Below are 14792 nucleotides of genomic sequence, written 5' to 3'. Positions count from 1 at the left end.
CCATTAGCTTAAACTGCACCCTGTTTTTTCTGATTTCTGTGTGCTTGACTGATCTTCAGTACTTAATCTCCTACTTGCTCTCTGAATATGACAGGAATCAGGCTGTCCTAGCAAAAGGATTAAGTTGAATGTTGCAGTAAAAAAGTTCTGGTGTTAAAAACAATTCCAATTTGGCCTCAGTGTTCTATTAATTTGACTCCCATCCTACTGCTTCTGTTCATAAGTCCTGTGAAGGGCTGGCAGAGCTCGTTTCTCTCTTGTTCGGATGGGCGGAGGAGTAGAGGCCCCCTCTCTGCCCTGCTTCTCCAGCTAGTGTGTCTATATATCTTAAAAACATGTCTGACTCCTGTTTTTCCACCTCACTGTCTTACCACTTTGACTTCTCAAACTTGCTGTTATTCAGAGATCCCTATTCTGCGGATAGTATCAGTCTTCCAAGCTTCACACACTATCCTCGCGATCAAAGCAGATGCCAAATCCTATCCAGTCTTTCTTCTTCAGTGTCTCTTGTCAAGTCATTGCATTCCTACAAGCTGTCCCTGGCCCTTCACCCCCCTCCCTGAGTTTCTGTAACCATCTCCTGATTGGGCTGGTGCTCCCATTCTTTGCACTCATCCTGCCAGTTCTCTCTCCCACAAGACTGCTCGTCATGGTCTTCCCTGCTCAGAATTTTGAGTAGCTTCTCTTTGTTGGTAAATAAAATCTGATTTCATCAGCCTGAAAATCAAAGCTCCTCAACTCTTTATTTTTTTAATTTTTAAATTTTTTATTAAAAATAACTTTTTTTTTTTTTACCTAAGTTGATTTAGTCAAACTTTCTTGCCTGGTTGCCAGAAGGAAAGATCTAATGAATGTAATATGCATGTGGCTTTTTTTTCTTAAAAAAAATTTTATTTTTTAACTTTTCATTTTGAAATAATTCAGACTTAGAAAAAACTTCAAAAACAGTTATGAAGAATTCCCCTGTACTCTTCTCTAACTTCCCAAATTCTAACACCTTCAATAATCATAATATAATTATCAAAAGCAAGAAATTAACACTGGTACAGTATAGTAGACCTTCTTCAAATTTAACCAGTTGTTCCACTAATTATTTCTGATCCAGGATCCAGTCTAGGAACACACATCGCATATAGTTGTCATACCTCCTTATTCTCCTTCAATCCAGAGGATTCCCTCAATCTTTTTTTATCCTTCATGACCTTATCACTTTTTGTTTTTAAGTTTATTTACTTATTTAATTTCTACACCCAACGTGGGGCTCAGGCTTACAACCCGAAAATCAGGAGTCGCTTGCTCTTCCAGCTGAGCCAGCAGGCACCCAACAGACCAGTTATTTTGTAGAAAGTCCCCCAAAGTCTGATGTTTTCTCATGATTAAGTTTAGGTTATGTATGCATTTTTGACAAGAGTCCTCAGAAGTGACATCATGCCCTTCTCGGTCTGTCAGTATCAGGAGGCCTGTGACGCTGATATGTCTCATTCGTGACATTAATTTTGTTCACTAAGGTAATATATGTCAGGTTTCTCCATTGTTAATTTGCAGTTTTTCCTTTGTAATTAAGTATGCTGTGGGGAGAGTCTTTGCAAATACCCTCTTTCCTTTACTTTTGTTTATGAATTTTAGCATCCCTTGATGATTCTTGTCGGCAACAATTACACCTGTGGTATTTGCCAAATGGTAGTTTGGGTAGACTTTTATAAAGGAATACTAATATTTATAAGTGACATCGTCTGCATTATAGGATGAATGCCAAGAAAACTGGTTCTTAACCTTATGTAGTGTGTTGTGTAGAGTATAGGTTTACCTGAACCATTGGTGGTTCTGTTTCCCCAAAATCATTGTATGTGGTGACGATAGGAATGACACACATTGATGTGCGGTACCAAATATCATTGTCTAATAACTCTAATGTTCATATTCTTAAAGTCCACTGTTAACAGACTTGGCCGATGGATTGACTTTGACAATGACTACAAAACTCTGTATCCACAATTCATGGAATCTGTCTGGTAGGTTTACTTGAAATTTAAATATGATGAATATTCTGTTTATTGCTTAGTGGAGAGATTCTCTAGCATGAATCAGTTTTTCAGATTCATAATTATTTAAAGTCTTTGGGATGGATTTGTTTTTGTTTTTAAAGCTTTATTTTATTTTTTAGAGCACTTTTAGGTTCATAGCTAAATGTGAGGAAGGTACAGAGGTTTCCCCTATTCCCTGTCCTCACACATGCATGGCCTCCTCCACTACCAACATCCCCACGAGAATGGGACATTGTTACCATTGATGATATGCACCGACACATCATAATAACTGAAGTCCATAATTTACATTAAGGTTCACTCTTGGTGTTGTATGTTCTGTGGGTTTGGACAAATGACATGTAATCATCATGCTAGCATCATATATGAGTATTTTCATTGTCCTAAAAATCCTCTGTGCACCAACTGTTTCTCTCTCTCAACCCCTTGATTTGTTTTTGAATTCAGTAAATTTTGGATTCTGCTAAGGTATATGCATGTATTCAGGGGTATATAAGGGCTCCAACAGGTCGAGCAGCAACCTGTAATCAAATACATTAGTATTTTTGCATCAGAATACAACAGTTGTTCATGCTAAGTAGATAAAACAAAGAATATAAATGGCCTGATGTCAGTTAAAGGGTTTTGTGGGTTTTGTTTTTTTTTTTTTTGCCAAACTGGTATCAAATTTAGGGAATTTTAAGTTTCTGAAGTGTTTTTTTTGTTTTGTTTTGTTTAGTAAGTCTAAGACCTTGTGTACTTGAAGTTTATACTGAGACAAGTTGCATAGTGCAGTCACTTGCATAGCAAGTTATTCTTTTTACTATCGTTACTTCTTTTTACTATTAGAAAAAAAGTGTTGCAATGTCAAAGTCTTAATAGGTGGACCTCTTAAAATAGTATGAGAATCATTACATATCCTTACTGGGCAAGCAGGCACCATTATTATGATTGCAAAAGCGCCCTCAGTACGTACCTCAGGCCAGGGGGAAGTCCTCCGTTGATTAAATTATGCGTAGTGATGGGAGTTGCAAAGCTGTTTTGTGCTGTGCCCTGTCCTTGTGCTGCCCTGTAGGCGCTTGTGGCTCTTACTGCTGTCCTGTCCACCGGCTTGCATTTCTGTTAGTCAAGATCTGTTGTACGTGCTTGGCACAAGTCTTTGGCCTTTGAGGAGCTAGGTGCTTTGGGGGGCAGTTCTCAGACCTTGACTTGACAGGCCCCTGTGGTCGCATCTCCAGACCCACATATCCGAGGTCGGAAGCTGATAAGAGTCTCTGACATGCCAGAGACTCTGGAGAGGGGGCTTTCCATTCACTGAGCAGCTAGAATTCTCATGATGAGAGAAGCTCTAAAAACCAGGATTTGGGTTAAACACCTGAAAAAAAGATACTATTAATGCTCTGGATTAGGGCTGTCAAGCACTTAAATGTGGCTAGTATGGCCAAGAAACTGAATATCTCATTTTAGTTTTAATTTAAGTGAGCACATGTGGGGGTGCCTGCCTGGCTCAGTTGGTGGAGTGTGACTCTTGATCTCAGGGTTTGGAAGTTCGAGCCCCATGTTGGGTGTAGAGATTACTTAAAAATAATTTTTTTTTTTTTTAAAGAGCACATGTGGCTAGTGCCTACTATGTTGGACAATATAGCTCTGTATAATACTTTTTACTTTACATGAAACCGTACTGGAATCAGAGGAAAACGGTTTTTAAAGCTTCTCAGTATTAGAATGTTAGTTACTCCTGAGGAATATGTTGGCACATAAGTAAGGCACATGGGTTTAGAGGGAATATAAAAAGATAGTAGGAGATACCTTTAATAAAGATAACATTGATAATGGCAGATAATTTAGATTGAGTCGGTGCTTTTGACTATATAAAGTACTTCCATATCAGTTTTCCCAGATGATTTAGAGAGTTCTGTGAATTGGGTTTGGATCCTGTTTGAGGTGTAGGCAGGTGACTGACTTGTCTGAGATCATAGTTTATTTTATGATTCCTAGGTTTCAAACTGGGTCTATGATATCAAATCTAATATTCCTTCTCTAGTCTTCTGTGAATGTCCTTGAATCAAAGCATATAATTTAAGACTGAGTTTAAACTTGGGAAATTTGAGGGGTGCCTGGGTGGCTCAGTCGGTTAGGCATCTGACGTCAGCTCAGGTCATGATCCCAGTGTCCTGGAATCGAGCCCCACATCAGGCTCTGTGCTCAGGAAGGAGTCGTCTTCTCCCTCTGCCGCCCCCCGCTACTTGTTTTCTCCCCCTCCCCCAAACAGATAAGTAAAATCTTAAAAAACAAAAAGCCTTGACAAATTTGTGATAAGTTGGCAGCATAGGAATATCCGAAAGGCTCTTACTGTCATATACCTACAGTTCCCTGGGAAAGACATGAAAACTAGCTGAACAACTCCTACACAACAAAAGACCTACATCAAGATGGGTAGGGGAAGATTGATTGATTGATTGATTTACTTGTCATAGAGCTTCCGGCTGAGGGGCGGGCTTCAGGTTTACCACTACATCTGTGGGCTACAAAGGTGCCCTCAGGAATGTGCCCCAGGGGACGCCGTATTTGTGCTGTCCCTCAGCCTCACTCCAGCTCACTGATAACCTCCCAGAAAAAAAGTTCATACACTTGTCTGTAGACCCAGTTTTTGCCGTTGTTAGCCAGACGACACCTCCAAATTGCCTGAGCTGGAAGTCCACAAGCTTTACAGTGTGTCCCACACGGCTGTATACATTGGCGTACTTTTATTTTTTTTAGGATTTTATTTTTTATTAGCACAGAGGAAGAGGAAGAAGCAGACTCCCCACTGAGCAGGGAGCCTGGTGTGGGGCTCGATCCCAGAACCCCAAGATCATGACCTGAGCCAAAGGCACAGCCTTTACCGACTGAGCCCCCCCGGCGCCCCTATTTGCGTGCTTTGTAAAAGCTGCTGCCTGAGTGTCTGGATTCACATTCAGCCTGAAACTAGGTTCTGACAGAACTTGCTCTGGTACACTCATAGGTCTTGGAACACTCTCACCAGCTGTGCCCTATTGAGAATACAGTCAGGCTGCTTAGACAATCACAAGGGTTTGAGAGACAACCAAGAACTCTAGGGCAAGGTTGAACAATAAAGTTTATCTCCTGCATGAGAGTGCTCCTTCAAGAGTGGGACAGGTAGAGGTTTTGCCTGGTACAAAGAAACCCAGAGAGTCAAGCAAAATGAGGACAAGTTCTAAACAAAACAACAATAAGAAACCTCAGTGAAATGGAGACAAGTGGACTGCCACAATATAGAGGGACCTCAAAAATTTACAACAGAAATACCATATGATACAGTAATTCTACTTCTGGGTATTTATCAGAAAAACCCAAAAACACTAATTCGGAAAAAAAGTATGTGCCCTTCAGCACAATATTATTTACAGTTGCCAAGATACGGGATCAACCTAAAAGTGCACTGATTGATAAACAGATAAAAAGGATGTTGGGGGTGGTGTGTGGGTGACTCAGTCAGTTGAGCGTCCAACTCTTGATTTTAACTCAGGTCACAATCTCAGGGTCAGTGAGATCAAGCCCCACACCAGGCTCTATGCTCACGTGGAGTCCGCTTGAGATTCTCTTTCCTTCTACCTCTGCCCCTACCCTGCTTACCTGGGTGCTCTCATCTCCAAAATAAAATAAAATCTTTAAAAAAGGGGGGGGGTGGCCCCTGGTTTGGTCAGTCAGTTAAGCATCCAACTTTTGATTTTGGCTCAGGTCACGATATCAGGGTTGTGAGATTGAGCCCCACATCAGGCTCCACACTGCGTCTACATCCTGTTCAAGATTCTCTCCCTTCCTCCCCCCCCCAAAAAAAAGGATATGGGGGAGTGGTGTGTGTAAAATAGAACATTACTCAGCCATTAAAAAGAGTAATTCTTGACATTTGACAAAATGGGTGGACCTTGAGGGTATTATGCTAAGTGTAAGTCAGAAAGATAAATACCGTATGATTTCACTTACATGTGGAATCTAAAGCAACAAAACTTGGGGCACCTGGGTGGCTTAGTCGTTTAAGCCTCTGCCCTTGGCTCGGGTCATGATCTCAGGGTCCTGGGTTCGAGTCTCACATTGGGCTCCCGGCTCAGCGGGGAGCCTGCTTCTCCCTCTGCTGCTGCTCCCCCTGCTTGTGCTTGAGCTCACTCTCTCTGTCAAATAAATCTTTCAAAAAATAACAAAACTTAAAGACACAGCAGAGTGGTATTTGCCAGAGGGAAGAGGGATTGGAGGTAGGCAATGAGTAAAGGGAGCCAAGAGGTACAAACTTCCAGTTATATGTAAATCACGGAGATGCAGCGTACAGCATGGTGACTATAGTCAGTAATATTGTAGCATATATTTAAAGTTGTCCAGATGATAAATCTTAGAAGTTCTCATTATAAAAAAATAAAAATTGTTGTAACCTTAGTGGTGGATGGTGACTAGACTTACTATGGTGATGATTGTGCAGTGTGTACAAATACCAAATCCTCATATTGCACACCTGAATCTAATACAGTGCTACATGTCAATAATGCCCCGATAAAAAATAATAAATGGGAATTTTATATAAAACATCACTTTTTAATCTTTGTTTAAAGCCAGGTAATACTATGAGAAAATATGCAGTTTTCCGTAAAAATGTATTTTAGCAAATGGGAAAGAGTTTATTTATTGTACCAAGCATGTAGAATTGGACTGTAAAAATTGTACCTAAAGACAGAACGTAGGGTTCCCACCAATGGGTCCTGACATCCAGCTGGGACAGGTGAGTAGTCTCCACAGGAGACCCCAGGATAACCGTTCCCATTGACATTTCAGCATCTTGGTACATTTAGCTTAAAGCAGCACGGTTAAATGTTCAGTAAAAGTTTTTGACTAACTGTAGGAGAGATATCCTAATCCCAATTACTTATTCTTTTTAAATTGCCTTTGTAAAACTGCCCGTTATAGTAAAATTTAAGCAGTACACCAGAAAACTACTAAGAAAAGCAAAAACTCTAAAATCCAGCCATAGTTAACATATTGGTAAAAATTTGCTTTTTCAGACGTAAGTATATGGATACGTAGTTTTATCCAGTTAGTACCTCAGTGTACAATATGGTGGGGATTGCTTTTCTCACTCAACATCAAGTCATGAACATCTTTGCATCGACAGATGTGACCACTTTTAATGTCTATACAGCATCTCCTACGAATTTGTTGTAATTTACCAGCTAGTCCCCAGTTGAGAGACATGATGTTTCCATTTGATTAGCTGATAGACAAACTGGCATAAATGTCTGAGTTTGGGGAGACAGGATTTTGGTTGTGTCATTGTTGTAAAACTGTGTCTTTACTTGGTAGGTGGGTCTTCAAGCAGCTCTATGATAAAGGCCTTGTGTATAGAGGTGTGAAAGTCATGCCTTTCTCCACCGCGTGCAACACTCCACTTTCCAACTTCGAATCTCACCAGAACTACAAGGTGCGTGTGACGTCATCAGGCATTAACTTGTGCACATGGAAGTTAAAGTGTTGTGATCACAGTAACCATTCCCTGTGTGGAATGTTAGCCTTGTGAGTCCCTCAGATCGACCGTTTCTTACGGAGTGCTGGTAATGTTGCCAGTCACTGAACTGAGGTCTGTGAAGGGCAAAAGTGAGGGATTTTGTTCCCCCGTGAGATTTCTGAATGGTGTGTCTTCATGTGATACCTTCTGCTTGTTTTGACCGTATCGTGGTGCCTCTCTCAGGTTAGTAAGTCCACCTCTACCCTGTTTCTCTCAGATCACTGCTTTTGGAAGATTTGTTGGTTTGGATGAGGAAGCCTCATCCGGCACCTTGTGGTATCACTCATTCATTACGAGTATTTGGAAGCAAGTCTGGCTTGTTCTCGGTTGCCAGTATTTTCTCTTTCCTGATGAGCAGAATAAGTGCTGTCGCTGCTCTGATGGGAGAGTTGAGACGGGTCCGATGTTCACCAAAGTACCTTCACTGCTTTACCTTCTCTAGAAGACGGTAATGGCAGTGAGCCTGAGACATGGAATGTCTGTTCTCGTGTGTGTGTTCAAGAGGTGTTTTCATTTCTGAGACTTCATCTAGCCCTCCTTGTTTTTAAAGGACCTAATTTGGAAAGTGTTATAGATGCATTATATATTTTTAAACTCAAGAAAGCTTTATTTTTTTTAACATTACCATAATACCACTGTCACACCTAAGAAAGTCCACAGTCATCAGTAATATGAAATATCCTAGTGGTCTAATGCCTGGATATCATCAGTGTTCACATTTCTCTTTGTCTCTCAAATACCACACCTTTTCCCTCTTCTTTGTTGTTGTTTTTATCGGCATCTAAGGAATGTGCTTGTATGGCAGCAGTTGTCTTTCAGGTCTGTTTTCATCTGTGGTCTCCATTTTGCTGTCTTTTCCCCTTTTTTCCCTTGCAAATCATTGTTTAGGAAACAGGTTTTATAGAGTTTCCTACAACGAATTTTGCTGGTTATGTCTCCATTGCCCTCCATATTTTGTAGAAATTGGAACCTCTCGTGTTTGTCGGTGTCGTTCCTTCAGCACGTATGTCATGAAGGGAGGTCACTGTTTAAAATGGCACTCATTTGTATCTGGCTTTTCTCAGCACACTGTTGGTGACAGTCATCTGTATTCTGTGGAGTTAGGGGTCTTTCGTTCTAGTTCTGTGCAAGTGAATAGTTCACAGTTTTCTCCACTTCTTCCTTACAGCCTGGTAGGTAATGGCTGTGCGGAATCTGATGTTTCTTTACGTGCACGTGTTTATACTTTTACTACCTGCCAAAGTATTCATAAACAGTATATAGCATTCTTACGCTTGTCTTTAATCTCATCCATTGTACTTACTCTGTACCTTGCCTTTCATAGGAAACGTTAAGTTTTAAAGAGTCTTCCTCTTAATACGTGTAGCTTCAAGTTAACTTTTATCCGCTGTATGTTTCATATGACAGATTGCAATGTATTCATTCTTTTGATACACATTTTGAGTTGTTTTGAAGGGTATAGCCTTTTTTCTTAATGGTAGCAAACAGTGTTGCTAAGAACATTTTTAAACGTAAGTCCTGTGCACTTAAATGCTGGAGTTTTCGTTGGCTTCTAGATTTCTACGTGTTAGAACCCCAGACTGGCTTGCGAGCTGCTAGAGCGTTCAGAGGGTACCCTCTCCTGTAAGTACACAAGTGCATTCTCTTGGGACAAGCAGACTGTGCAGAAGTAAACAGTTTCTGTTCGAGAAGGTAAACCAGTTGTGGTATATAAAAGTATCTTCTTGACGTTGTCTACGTTCTCAGGCACTGTACTACATAGAGACGAATTGTGCCCTACGTTCTTTTTTGTGTCTGGCCTCTCTTGCTCAAGATGAAGAGTCATCCATGTTGCGTGTAGTCGTAGATCATCGCTTTAATTACGGTCTGGCACTTAACTTACCCACTGCACCATTGATGGGTATTTGGTGATTTCCAGTCTGGGGCTCTGATCAGTAGTGCTCCTGTGAACGTTCTAGAAGTGGGGAGCATTTTTACACATTTCTTCTGTGGGTTACATACCCAGGAGTGGAATTACTGAGTCATAAGGTGTACTTAACATTTAGCTGTAGTACTGGGGTCGGCAAACTGAAGTGCCAGATAGTATTTCAGGCCTTGTGGGCTGGATGGTCTCTGTTGCAAGTACTCAACTCTGTCAAAACCATTCTTCTCTCTTGGGGTGTAAGAGCACGGGTGACAGCCAGGGTTGGCCCGTGCCTCACGGTTTGCTGCCTCCCACTCCGCAGGTAGGAGCAGACTTCAAGGTGGGTGTCCTGATCTGTGCTCCCACCAGGCAGTTCTGATTACTCTGCTTTCTTTTCAGACTTGGCATTTTCTGTCTTTTCTCTCTAGCCATTCTACAGTTACGTTGGTTGCAACTAAGGTTTGTTTTTGTTTCTAACTTTTCACATAATTTTAGACTTACTGAAAAGTTACAAGAATTATTGTTCGCCTTTCAGTGATGGTCACCCTCTTTCACCACGTCTACATTGTCTCTTCTCCGAGGGCATGGCGGTAGCACAGGACCCTTTCAGAGTAGGTTGCGGACATGATGTCTGTTTTCCTCTAAAGGCTTAAGTACATATTTCTTAAAATCCATACTCTTAAGTAACTGATGTTAGGGAATCAACACTGATAAATATTACCATCTAATCTGTAGGTTGATTCTGCTGATGGTCCCAGTAATGTTGTTTTCAGCAAAAGAGAACGGTAGGTTATGTGTGTTTGTTCCGGTGCACCGTCTCCAGCCTTGTTGGGGCAGTGCCTTGGGCCTGTGATTCCTGACACTGGCGTTCCAGGCGCACAGGCCAGCACTCCTTCAGTGTGTCTGACAGTTTCCGTGTGGGTGGAGTGAAGTTTGTAGAGCTCCTCCTTCTCAGGGCACTTTATTCAAAATGCAGTGAGTGGGCTTGGGTCAGGGGATGAGTGTTTATACCTTGGAGCTATCTATTAAATATTTTTAAAAATCGATATTTTCGTGTCACCGTAGAGTTGGAACCAGTTTTTTATTTAATGAACTGTATTAATATTGGCATATTGCAGTTTTAAGTACATTGTGTTTTAAAATGATTCATTTTTATATTTTAGAATAAAGAATAATTCTGTCTTCCAAAACCATTATTTTGGTGACCTAACTTTATGGATTTAATATAAAAATAGGTCATTACAGTAGTGAAACTGTAATATTATTCCTCTTGATACATTTAAAATGTCTTTGTGACTACTAAAGTAATTGTTAAAACGTTTTTCAAGAACATAAAAAAATTAATCAGAATTTCTTGCTTTATATTTTCTTTCTTATAAATATGGCAACTGCTTTTTATTCTGAAATCTATTCTTCAGGATCAGTTCCCTTTTCTTCCACATCTTCTATTACGGATTTTGTAAAAAGGTGTTTTATCTCATTTTATCTCAGGATGTTCAGGACCCTTCAATATTTGTAACTTTCCCTTTGGAGGAAGATGAAAATGTGTCCTTGGTGGCTTGGACGACCACTCCTTGGACTCTACCTAGTAATCTTGCCCTGTGTGTTAATCCGGATATGCAGTACGTGAAGATTAAAGGTAAGTGTGGGCCTGGTTATTTATGACTGATACAGAGAAGATCACTTCAACTTATTTTGGGATAGAATGAAAACTACATTTCTTTTGAAGTAAAAATAGAAGTTTTTGAAAAAGTGTTAGCCTTAAACAGAAAAATAATCTCTAAAAGAGGTGGGTTTAAACAGTAGATATAAAAAAAGATCCCTTATAATTTTCCGATTATACACATCACGCCCTGTTAGAGACGGGCAGCTGGAGATGCAGAGGCGGCCTCTCATCGTTGCCAGGAACCTCTGATGTGTGTGTTTTCAGTACCGCCAACCAGTGAACGTCATCAGACATTAGCTACCTGGAGGTAGAGTTGGATTGCACTGGTTAAGGGCTCAGTGCTCCACGCCATCCCCTCCACCCCCAGAGCCTCACTGCAGATGCCTCTTGCAAGTCCCATGCTAATGACAGACCCATGACCTCCTCCTCAGGTTGGATTGATTTGCTGGAGCTGCTCATAACTCAGAACGTTGTACCGGTTTACTGTGAAAGGTTATGAAAGATAGACATGAACTGTCAAGGTGAAGTATGGGGTGAGGCCTGGAAGGGTCCTGAGCACAGGGGTTTCTGTCCCCTGCAGAGCTGGTGTGGGTTGCCCTCACAGCATGTGGATGCGTTCACCAACCTGGAAGCACTCCACACCCCATGCTTTTGGGATTTTATGGAGGCTCAACTGCTTAGGCAGGATTCATTAAATCATTGGCTGTTGGTGACTGAACTTCATCCTTAGGTGACCTGGGGCTTTCCAGAAGTGCCCTTATCAGCATAATAAAGGACCCTATTATGGCTGTTATCACTTAGGAAATGACGGGTTTTAGGAGCTCTGCCCCAGAACTTGAGAACTTCGTGCCTTTCAGATAGTCCCTGGTAGAGAGTTAGCCAAAGTCCTGATGAAGCTCTTTCCGTAGAGATTGATATGAAAAAAGAATATTGTTACCTTCAGGTTGGATAGTTTTTGGAGGGAGGGGAGGCCAGGGAAAGAAAAGAAAACCATAGCCAGAAAAGAAACGACTGTGCAAGATAGGTGACTTGATTCACAGCGGCATGTGAGGAAGGCGAAGGATTTGAAGAAAGGAATGGGGGAGGTGAGGGCAGGGGGCAGAAAACAGGTGTTTTTATTATTACTATTACCAGTGCCTTGGGAGCGGGTAGGACCAGCAGCTGGTTTCTTGTGTTCCCAGCTGTGGACAGAGCCTCTCTGGGCAAGGGCAGGCCCACGGTGAGAGGCTCTGTGTCTCCCTGGGGACATGGCCATTCTCTGGTGAGCCTGATAGCCTGAGGGGCCTGATAGCTGGAGGACTTCAGTCCTGCCCCTCCTCTGCCTGCACGGGAGTCACATACCTGCTGTGTCGTGTGTCCTGAGTATGCTGGGTCGTGTGTCCTGAGTTTTATCTGGGAAACGTAGACTCCGCGGACGGTGAAGTTCTGATGCAGCCAGAGCTGGTGGGTGGCAGTGTTGTTTCAGTGAATCGCAGAGGCCTTCTCAGTGGTCCATAGGTACCTTGTGTTTCTGACAGTGAACTGAGTATACGTCATATCATACTTTACAGGTGGGAGTTTAAATTAGTCTGTTTTTATAAGGCAATTTATCATTTGCTATTAAATTGTAAATGTTTATACATTCAGAATTTCTAGCTTTTCTATTCCTAGGATAGTATCCTCCGGAAATACTGTAATAAGGCTACAAAGATACATGCAATGGTATTCATTACCCTGATGTTCTGAAAACAATTTTAATGTCTAGTATTAATTGATAGGTTAAAACTGACTTGCGCTTCCTTAGAGTGGGGTACTATGCGGCTGTTTAGAAGAGTGAGAAAGGACAGTTTGTGCTGACATATGGAAAGATGTTCACAATATAGTATATGTGAAGACAGACTGAAAACTATACTGAGTCCTATCCCATAATTATCTTTTTAAAATGTAGCCATTCACATAAGATGAGTGTTAGTGTACACGTAGAAAAACACCTGGAGGGCGACACTCAGATGATAGTGACTTGTGGAGAGGTGAGATGAGCAGGGACTTTTACTCAGGGCGTGTCTTGGTTAGTTAATGTTAAAGATTTTTAAGCATTCACATGTATTACCTCCGGTGGAGAAAACAAAGATTAATACGTAAAATGCAGAGTTCAGTTCAGTGTATGTGCTGTTTTTGTCTTGTTTGGGTCTGGAAAGCAGTGTGGGCTGGTGCCCTGGCGCATTTCTCTGTGATTGCTGAGCACACGGGTACAGCGATACGGGACCCTGCAAGGGAGGGTGTGCTGGTGTGTGTCTAGACTCTGCCGAAGTCTAAATGTCCCTGAAGTCCACTTTTCCCCTTGCTCTCCTAGATGTTGTCAGAGGAAAATTACTCATTTTAATGGAAGCCAGATTACCAGCCCTCTATAAGTCGGAGAGTGACTATGAGGTCCTTGAAAGGTGAATATACAAATTATTGATCTGTGCGTGTGTGCGTGCGTGTGTGTTAACTTTGAAAGGTAAGACACTTTATTACCCAAAAGCTCTGTTACTCAAATTCAGATAATACTACTGAGTGTTTTCAGGTCACACATTCCAGTATTAACGACTAAGAAACAAGTAAACCAGGAGGGAATTGTGACTTGATGTGTCTGCAGTTTCATTTCTTTGAGGATTTAGTCTAATTATGAGTTTGCCTTTCTCCTTTTTCTAGATTTCCTGGTAGTCATCTCAAAGGCAAGAAGTACAGGCCCCTGTTTGACTATTTTGTGCAGGTGAGCTTAGGGAACTGTACCGCACGGGTGCTCCGTACCTGTGCGCTGGGTCCCTGGAGTGCTCTGATGACACCTGCAGTGGGAGTCACTGCGTTGCTGTCCCGTGGCTTGTGTGGGTTTCCTGTGGCTTGTGTGGATGTCCCTATCCAAAGTCTGTCTTTGTAGTAGCAAAGTTACATTGTGTTTGTATTGCTTTCTTGTTTTAATAATTAAAATCCTTTGGGAATGTTTTTAATACTTTTCTCAAATTATAAAAGGAAGCACGTAAGTCTGTATGTTTTTATTGTTCATAGTCTGCATGTCGTCCAGGAAATTCATTGGTGTTTTTTTGGTTTGTTTTTTTGGTTTGGTTTGTTTCGTTACCAAATTTAAGATAGTGCTCAGAATGTATCATTTCCAGGAAACATCACGATGAGGTGGGCGTTTTAAACTGGCACTAAGGCAAAGCTCATACATGTGGTAACTTAAATTTTCTTAAGAGTCACAGAGCTGTTTTGTGCAGTTTTCATTTTCTGACAACAGAGAATCCATAGTTGTGAGCCCACCACCATCACCAAAGGAATAGGGTTCTCAGGATTTTCCCATTGATCCCTGTCTATTCAAGGATAGAGTTTGGTTAATGCAGGTGACCTCTGCCATTTGGGCTCTGTCCGCAATATGGCTCATATCTGTCTCTTCACTTTTGTGCACCTTGCATGTTTTCCTGTTTCTCATCTTCCAGTTACAGTTGACCCTCAAACAGCAGAGGGGTCAGTGGCAGCAGCCGCAGCACACTGCCTCGCGTCTCCCGCACGCGTAGCTATGAGTAGCCTGCTGTTGGCCAGAAGCCTTACCAGGAACACAGTTGCTAATACATAGTTTGTATTTTATGTGTGTTATATACTATATTCTTAAACTAGAGAAAGAAAATATTA

The 14792-nt window shown here is 41.5% G+C and overlaps 1 protein-coding gene across 4 annotated transcripts in view; it reads left to right on the top strand.

Moving 5' to 3' along the window:
- Nucleotides 1-14792, top strand: part of IARS1 (isoleucyl-tRNA synthetase 1) — a 64065-nt gene that overhangs the window by 8472 nt on the left and 40801 nt on the right. For all 4 annotated transcript variants that reach the window (XM_034647372.1, XM_011235347.3, XM_019808397.2 and 1 more), the window contains exons 5-9: nt 1930-2012; nt 7374-7491; nt 10970-11117; nt 13477-13564; nt 13818-13878. In XM_034647372.1, the coding sequence (XP_034503263.1) occupies nt 1930-2012; nt 7374-7491; nt 10970-11117; nt 13477-13564; nt 13818-13878 (498 nt within the window). The remainder of the gene's footprint in view (nt 1-1929; nt 2013-7373; nt 7492-10969; nt 11118-13476; nt 13565-13817; nt 13879-14792) is intronic.

The sequence above is a fragment of the Ailuropoda melanoleuca genome, chromosome 17 (assembly GCF_002007445.2).
Source record: "Ailuropoda melanoleuca isolate Jingjing chromosome 17, ASM200744v2, whole genome shotgun sequence".
NCBI lineage: Eukaryota > Metazoa > Chordata > Mammalia > Carnivora > Ursidae > Ailuropoda > Ailuropoda melanoleuca.
This window is presented reverse-complemented; position numbering and strand designations above follow the sequence as displayed.